This window comes from Chaetura pelagica, unplaced genomic scaffold, assembly GCF_000747805.2.
Source record: "Chaetura pelagica isolate M959 unplaced genomic scaffold, ChaPel_1.0 scaffold117, whole genome shotgun sequence".
NCBI lineage: Eukaryota > Metazoa > Chordata > Aves > Apodiformes > Apodidae > Chaetura > Chaetura pelagica.
This window is the reverse complement of record NW_009954185.1, coordinates 8,842,071-8,850,789: the sequence shown is the minus strand read 5'-3', so window position 1 is coordinate 8,850,789 and position 8,719 is coordinate 8,842,071. Positions and strand designations below refer to the sequence as shown.

The following is an 8,719-nucleotide window of genomic DNA, read 5'->3' as shown; positions in this document are numbered from 1 at the left end:
GATGGAAAGAGGATTAGTAGGAGAGTATGATAGATCTCCATGGGTATCTCCTGGAACACTGAAGCATTTCATCGAACAACTCTATGGGATTCAACACTGCTTTATGGAATATTTCTACAAATGGCACTGGCAACAGCATGAGTCTCAGTGCACCCCACGTGGTTCTAGGTTGGTGCTCTTCAGCCCTTCATCCTGACTACTGAACATGGAAAACTGCACAATCAGCTGTATAAGTGGAAAATTCTTTGTGAAATAGCTCACTATACTTTGTGAAATATATCTGCACTGGCTTAGTTTAATTAACTTGTAGTAGGACAACCTTATAGTAGCTACCAGTCTTCAGCAGTTCTTAGAGGTTTGGATATTCTGGCTGTGTTACATCTGGAAAATATGTTTTGGTATTTTCAGGGAAGGATGGGGAAAGAAGTCTTACCTCTTTCACAGAGGTCTTCAGAGGAATGAACCCTGACAGCATCTCCACCTCCACCAGGGCCATGTTACTGGTCTCACGGTCCCCTACATAACTGAAAAAATGGAATAAAGAAGCACATTAGGTGTGGAAGGCATCACAACTTTTCTAGGAGATAGTGGTGAGCACTTCCAAACTCTGGCCTGCTCTACAGTGGTATGAAAGCTCAACAGCATGTACAACTGATGAGTTAAAGAGACAAAAAAAACACCCCCATTTACTTGCTCAATATGGAGATAGATTGTGCAGTAAATGTGTTGTGGTTAATCCTCATTCTGCCCTCTCCAGTGGGTGGAACTGATCTATGATGTTGCAGGTTCAGAGTGTCAGTGTTGGCAATATTCTCTCTCAGCACAATAGAGCATGGAGAATATGGGCCAAACACATCCTAGACAGATGCAGGTGAGTGAAATACAGGTAGGGAGTGAAGTTTCTGCTCCCTGGTTCCAGCAGAGGCTTGCACTGCAGGAAAATGCACCTCAGGACTGGTTCAGCCCAGGCTGCCAAGTGTCCCCCAGGGGTGACCTCTGGCTTTTGGGAACACTGCCATCTCAGCTGCTAGTGCTCTGGGGTCTGCTGAGCTGCTCCATGGTGACTGAGATAGCTGTGGTTTTGTAGGCCACTGCCAGTGCATACCCATTCTTCTTCAGGCTTTAATTCTCAGTTCACAATCTTTTTGGGATCTATGGAGAAGAAGAGAGTCTTCCCCTCTTTCTTTGTCTCCACGGTCAGGAGGTTTTTATGGGGTTCTGGACATACTTCTTGTGCTCCCACTTATTTTCACTGAAGAAAGACCCTCAAGGGGTCTCTTACCTGACAGACACATGCATGTCAAGCTGTTTCCTGACACCATCACAATCTCTTGGTACTGCTTCCACATCCAGGACAAAGACCTCTTCTGTTTTCAGTGGTGGGGTGTTGTAGTACAAAGTGGTCTGGTGATGGAGAAAACATCTCTGTGATGTGCCCTGGAGATTTTCTGTATGAGCTAAAGGACTATCTGTACCTCCAGCTTTTAAGGAATTCATAACCAGTGGCTAACAGTTGCTCTCAGCTGCTCTTTCTATTCAGACGTGCTGTTTAGCACATAGTGTCAGATACATCTGCCACATGTAACCTTCAGCCTGGGGTCTCAGCGAGCTGTGATCCTAGGCCACTTTCAGTACAACATTTTCTCAATCTTATGGAAAAAAATACTGTTAATTTGTGAGAAAATACATTAGCTAAAACCCTGCCCGCAAGGAGAAAGAAGGGTAACTGTTAGCTGTTGAAATGAGAAGAGTTAGTAGTTTTAGTTCTCAAGAGGAAAAATACTGACAAAACAGGTATAAAGCCTTTAAGGATTAAAGAAAGAGCAAAGAATTAGAAGAAGACAACTCAGCAAGAGGGATGATCATGCTTTTCCAAAGAGCAGCATAGGTCAATCTTCTTCCTCCTGCCTGATGACTGACTTGCCTGGCCAGCAGATACCTTATGCTTATTGACTATATTCAAGTGTAGCCAAGCAGTATGAGCCCAACCTCCTACATGTATTAACAATAAATTTTCTTGTGTGTTCTCTTGTCTATACACTACCTGCAGATTCTCTGTGAGCATCATAGAATGGTTTGCATTGGAAGGGTCTTTTAAAGGTGCAACACCCCTACAAAGGGCAAGGACACCTTCCACTAGACCAGATTGCATCATAAGAGATGTCTGGACAGAAGTGACCCAGTGAGAGAGGTTTCACAGGGAGTAACTTGAGTTCTTTGCTGTGTGAGTGGCTCATAAAGCAGACCACTATCAAAGCTGCCAGAAAAATGGGAGGTATTCTCCTGGTGGACCAGATGTGTTGGTGTACTGGGATAAGAACTTGGTCCTACACCACTCCTCATCTCTGCATGCAATAACAACCCCCAAAAAAATTATGTCAGAAGATATGTAGTGCTCAACTTCTGAATAAGTGACATCAGTATCATATGTTTGGTATGGAAGCAGGTACTTTTCTGTATCTCACAACTGACTTCAGCTCTGCTGATCTCTTAACAACGAAGTGGCTCTGTAGCACGGGACAGCAAAGCTGAGACATTTCTGAGAACATACCATAGACAGTTGCAATAAAAACATGTAAATAGAGTATACCTGAACTCCTTCAAGCTTGATTCTGCCTAGAAAGCCAAGTCCTATTCAGAATTTGAGGCTGTAGTGCCTGCTTAAGAGCCAAACCTCACTTGAATAGTGAGTGGTAAAACCTTACAGCTCTGTTCCCAATATATATACTCACCTGCACATAAACACATCCGCTGCCTGTTGCCTGCACTGTGTACTTTCCTGGGACTGTAAGGAGAGATCCCTGATGCAGGACTAACTTGTTGTTCCTCTGGATGTGGAACTCCAATGGTAAAACCTCCTTGCCTTTCACTGTCACCTTTACATCTCTGATGTCCTGAGGAATCAGGGCTGCATACTGAGCCAGGGCTTGCAGGCTTACAACTGTGTCCTGCAGGCAGAAGGAGAGTCACTTTGCTGTGGAGTAATGTGGTACAAAATCTGGCACATTAAGTCAAGCACTGCAGGGAGGACCACACAACTCATGGTCCAGAGTCACACTCTTACACAGGGAGGGCCTATGCTGTGCAGACAGCAGAATGGCTTCAGCTGTCTGGAAAGGCTGGTTTCTGAACCCTGGGGCTAGCAGGAATCCAAATTACACTACATGGAAAGAGAGTTTTTCAATTTCATTCCCATTCCCAAGCAGTGCTCATATATGCCTGTCTGCAAAGGTTGGGTCTAGAGTGATATGCATATGAGACATATAAACATCACTCCAGGTACAGTAGCTCTCTCCTTCCTCCATAACTTTTCCCATTTTGTTACCTGTGTGGAAGCAAATCCTCCAAAGGCATTTCTTTGTCCGCTGAGCCAGTGCACCAGCTTGCTCACTGAGGCTTCACTGAATGTCACGTCTGGTTTGGAGACATGTGCCAGGAGTATGTAGGCTACTGTCTCAATCATAGAAGAAGATTCTTCACTACTGGAATGTGATGTCAGGAGCTCTGCTGATGGGGGGAGAAACATTTGAAAGAGAAGAACAGTAGATCCCTATGAACGTCAGTTTTCTGTACACCATCAGAAATTCTTGTGCTTCTCTAGGGAACCTCAGAGCACAGAACCAAGTCCTCTTGTTGGTTTTGTACTTGGAAGGGCCAGCCATCTATGACAGGCTCCATTTCTTCCTTTGAAAGCACAGACAGATCCAGGCCCCAACACCTCAAGCAGTTCCTCTAGGAAATGGTTCCTCTAGAAATTGATGGACCCTGAAGAGAGGCTTTTTGTTTACAGTGTTAGTCTTATTCAGCTCTGTTTTTTCAAAGTTATGTCTCCAAGCGTTTTTGCTGTTTCTGCATTTACCTTGGATAGTCTAACAGGGCTCCCTGTGCTTAGAAGGTATAGGACTCGTTTCCCGTCAGTTGTACATATTGGAAAAGAATTTGCCACTCTTTGAGAGAGAATTGCTAGCTAGAGCTGGGCTCCCACCTATGGCCCAAGCTCACAGGCACTGAATGCATCTGAATGAGGTTGAATATTTTGCAGTGGTGATAGTAGGAGGCTAACCAAAACTCAGCTAAGAATTTAGCTTAATTGTGGCACTGTAGACATCTGCAGTTGTACAAATGTGAAAACCACAAATTTCTTTAAATTCAAAGTAAGTTTTTGGAATGAAACCTCACTTTTGAAATAAGAATCACAAAATCACTTGTTTGTATAAAACCGTAGTTAAGACTTTAGAATTTAACTCAGTGGCTCTATGGACTTGTGTTACTTCATTGCATTGAAGGTTTTTGCCTGAGAGGTTTACAATTTTTATTTTTTATTTTATTTTTATTACCAGAAAATTTCTTTCATTAAGTGGTAGAAGTTATCTCAGAGGTGCAGCTACAGATGACCTATAGATTAACCTTGCCTCTTTAAACAGCACCAAACTCTTGTTCGAGATCCAAATTTAATTCTTTAGCAAGGCTAATAGAATTCCAGCAGGAGATAATGCTCTTGGGAAGAAATTGTCCAGCAGGCAAACTGGCTGCAGCTGGTGACTGCAGTCACTTCTTCAGACTCACTAGGCAGAACACAGACACATTTAAACATGTAGGACAAGATCTTCCCCTCACTTTTAACTCCATTGCTCTTACCAAGTCATTGCTAACTATTATCAGGGGAAGCAAGAGCCAAAGAAAACTTTCAGTTGCCCCATTGGCCATTTGTAGTGCTCCATGCCCTAGTGCCTCAAGGGGACGTTTTCTATAGTGCTTGGAAAGTTTGAAGCATCAGACTGACTGAACATCAGTGAAGATATGTTCCAGTCACTTTTTCCATATGTACTATCTGAGAGGCAGCTCTGAAAAATTATTGCACTCAGTGTGTGCAATTCTAATCCTTCCAGTTACCCCACTAGCCACCTTGTGAAGCCTGCTGGAAAGCCTGAGTCGATATGCAGTGAACTACACCCTACACTGGCAGCTGGTCAGGCTGAAAAGAATCTTTTTTTCTTTTGTGTTATCTTTCAGTTCCCAAGGTGGTTCACCATACTGATTTTCACAGCTTCAATAAATTACAATTTTCTGACACAAAAGGCAATCTGGAAAAAGTTGAATTTCCCAAACCACTGTAATCCAATCCTGCAGATATCAGGCCCTAAAGAGTCGTTCTCTCTAGAACCCAAAAACTAAACAGCAACAACCTACTAGTTTCTTTCTCTAGCATATCCAGGAGCCGCTCTCTCATCTTCATGTCCTTGCTCAGTGTGAAGACATAAGCCATCAAGGCCTTGACATAAAGGCTTGTCTTGTCAAGTGTTACATTCTTGAGGCAACATAAGGCATTATCCAGCATGGTGTCCTGAGAAAGGAACTCAAACTCAGTTAATTTCTTGTGGCCACTTTTTGTTGAGAAAATCTGTCCTCAACCCTCAAGCATCCCAGCTACACCCTTAATGTATTTCTCTGCTAGCATCTCTCTCAGTGCTGTGGGACATGAAGTAGAGTGGACAAAACAACACTCACCATCAGCTGGAAACAGAGATGTGACTGGACATACCACTGTATTTGTTAATACACTAGAGAATCCAGCTGTAGGAAGTGTCTGGCAATACACTGGCTGTCAAATCTGCGTGCTGTGGGTCCCAGGTCCCTAGGGGCTCTGATGTTGTACATCAGTAAGGCTGGAATATCAGCCTATTAAGGCTAAAACAGTCTACACTTTGCTTGAAGATCACTGCTTCTGTTTCAGGTCTGAAGGAGGAGGGGTTGCATACATTAATTTTTTTTTTTCCTTTAACTATATTGGTCAGTTTGATGAAACCTGTTTCTTCGACCTGCAAGTCCTGAGCCATTTTAAGAGACAGCTGTTTCCCCTGAGGTCAGTTAGGAATAGCAGATTCTCTGTTTTGCAAATCAGGCTATTTACATTAATAACTCATTACCAAGCAAAACATTTCCTACTGAGCTTATTTGGTACACAGATAGGACATGATAGCACCTTCACCAACTCCAGCTGGGCAACCCCTGAAACCGCACACCTGGGGAAGACTGAGGGTGGAGCATTCTCCCAAGTCCTGCCAGAGTTTGGATGTGACTTACATTCTTCTCCAGAGGGAGCTCCACCAGTGCAGCAGCTATATAAGCTGTTAAAGAGATTGTATTGTCCACACCACCCTGCAAGTTGCAGAGACAAACATCAGAAATGGACAAAACCAATCATTATTTGCCTGCCTGTCATTGTATAGCCCCTGAAACTGCCTATGGATGGCATATCTGAGAGAGCACAGCAGGATGCCTCTGGGCATGTTTTGACATGTGGGGATTGAAGGAAAGCACTCTAGGCTCACTTACTGAGTATCATCAAATCCTGCTGTTGAGGACAGCCTCAGGGCCATATTATGCATTCAGCCAAGCTGTGCCTTCTCATAGAAGGGCATGAAGGAAACTGGTAAGCTATTTTTTTTATTAAATATGTTACCATTTAATGATAAGGGATTTGCATACAAGAAGCAATGCAAGTTTACATACAATTCAGCTGATTGTGAGAAGCTATAGGTTCATAGAGGTAAACAGGTTCACTGGAGCCTCTTTTCCCATCAGAGGACATTCATTCTTGGGATGTTTTGTTTACATTCTTAGACATGAGACAAGACTGCATCTAAAATGAGGGGGGAACTTTGGGCTGAGATGATGAGAAGCATCATTCACAATGAATAACAGAATTTTTTAAGTGTAAAGGGGATGGGGTGGTAAAACCTACTCCAAAAAGTTCTGTTCAAATAGAAAGTCCGATCTGAGAAAATAATGAAAGTCAGACAAAGATAAACAGTCTACTTATTTGGGGGATGCCAGGCTCCAGACAAATTCATACTTTTTGGACAGTGGAGGAACAACCATGTCTTCAGATAATTCCATATTAAAGCACATAGTCAGGCCTATCTGGAGAGTACTGTGTGTTATAAGGCATAAGAAGAGGAAGAATCTAGTCAGGGTATTCTAGACAACCACTAAAATACAAAATTTCTCCCTGTGACCTTGAAGTGCCTTGGCTAGAGTAAAAACTAAGAAAGCCTAGCAGAGATTAAAACCTCACATAGAGGATATGGTTTAGGCCACACTTTTTCATTCTGCTATGGGAAGCTGCCTTGGCTGTGCTAGTCCATGGGGACATTGTTTTGTGCTACTATGCACAGAGGAAGAGCCTAGGGAAGCAACCCCGTACTCCACATTGTGTTCCACCTGCTCCCACTCCTACATCTGGCAGCCATACCTTCAAGTCATTGTTGAAGAGCTTCCCCACACTCTGGAAGCAGCCACTGGGCAGCTGGTGCTTCTGAAGCCACTGCAGAGCATCGTGCACATGATCCTTATTGATGTAAATGTGAGTGCTGGCTTGCCCAAAGGACCTGGCTACAAAAGCTGTCAGCCTGTGGACAGAGCACAAAGGAATTCCATGTCACAGCCAGGAGATGAAACAGCAACGACAATAGGTTTGGGATGACAGTACCAATGCTGGTCACTCACCATGTGTTGCCCTGATTGTCAGCTTTCCCAAAGGCACTGTAGGATCCATCATCATGTTTGTAGAGCAGCTGGCGCTGGTAACCTATGAAGACAGGTGCCAGGACACAACAGTGTGAGAGTCTGTACTGTCTCAAACTGTATCCTTGCTGTGGGAAGAAGCCTTCACAGCAAGAGATTTCAGGTTAGGACCTGGTGAGTCCAGTCAGAGACACTGAGGCAAACCTAGCACCACATCATTCCCCATGCATCCCACAGCATTAGCATGACAAGAAGCAGTTGCACAGCATCTCCAAAGTGCTTAATATAGGTTGTTCTACATTACTAAAGCTGCTCTGTGCAAGTAATGTGGGTATCTGTCCTGCTGGTTTGCAGAATGATGACATGCTCACCCAGTGAACCCACAAAGACACCTTGCTGTAAACAAAAAGAGCTGTAGGGGTGAGTAGAAAGATTTTCCTAGAGGGGACCAATAGGAAACCCTCATTGTTTTTCAGCACTTCTGCTAGCCCTACTGGGTCTCAAGAAAAAACTTTTGATGGAACATTCAGAAAGCGAAAAGGCCACCCCTGTAAGCTCTGAGAGCAGAACACTCCTTCACTCTCCACACAACCTCATGGTTCACTGTCCACTTCATCCATCTGCTCTCACCATTCTATTGGGTATGCCCCTCTCTCCCAGTATCTGTCCTTACTCGTTGTACAGGAGAGAAAGGAGGAGGGAGAGAGAGTAAAATCCGTTCCCTGGAAGGCAACTGAACTTGTAGCATAGCAGGATAACAAGACCAACAGACTGGAATTTGAGGCACGTAGCAAAATGAGACACTGATACTGACACTGTATTAAATTCAGATTATATTGGACAGCTGACATACACCCACAATATGTGTTCTAAAGAACAAGAAAACTCTAAGCTACCAAACTCCTGTCTATCCCCAAAGGCCACTCTTTATTCCAGTTGATAGCAGCTGATACCCTGTTTCCACAAGAGAATTTACTCTACCTTGGACTAACACAGGAACAAACCACAGGTGTCATGTAATGATGGAGATCATTAATTACCCACACTCTTCTCAGAAAAGCAGGCTTAGTACCTCAAAAGGTACAGAAGTCCTATTTCTTCAGAAAAAACAGTTTTCCTTCCATGAGACATTTCCCTCATCCTGTGTGATATTTGACTTTGTGATAGCTGTGGCCATGCTCCCATTCCTGCC

General features: G+C 43.7%; 1 protein-coding gene across 1 annotated transcript in view; it reads right to left on the bottom strand.

Moving 5' to 3' along the window:
• The window catches only part of LOC104393533 (alpha-2-macroglobulin-like protein 1), a 30,475-nt gene that overhangs the window by 1,749 nt on the left and 20,007 nt on the right, over positions 1 to 8,719 (bottom strand). The window contains exons 26-33 of the mRNA XM_010003035.1: positions 7,510 to 7,591; positions 7,256 to 7,412; positions 6,085 to 6,159; positions 5,191 to 5,344; positions 3,326 to 3,507; positions 2,733 to 2,948; positions 1,283 to 1,404; positions 434 to 524 (exon numbers count right to left, since the gene is read on the bottom strand). Of these exons, the coding sequence (XP_010001337.1) occupies positions 434 to 524; positions 1,283 to 1,404; positions 2,733 to 2,948; positions 3,326 to 3,507; positions 5,191 to 5,344; positions 6,085 to 6,159; positions 7,256 to 7,412; positions 7,510 to 7,591 (1,079 nt within the window). The remainder of the gene's footprint in view (positions 1 to 433; positions 525 to 1,282; positions 1,405 to 2,732; positions 2,949 to 3,325; positions 3,508 to 5,190; positions 5,345 to 6,084; positions 6,160 to 7,255; positions 7,413 to 7,509; positions 7,592 to 8,719) is intronic.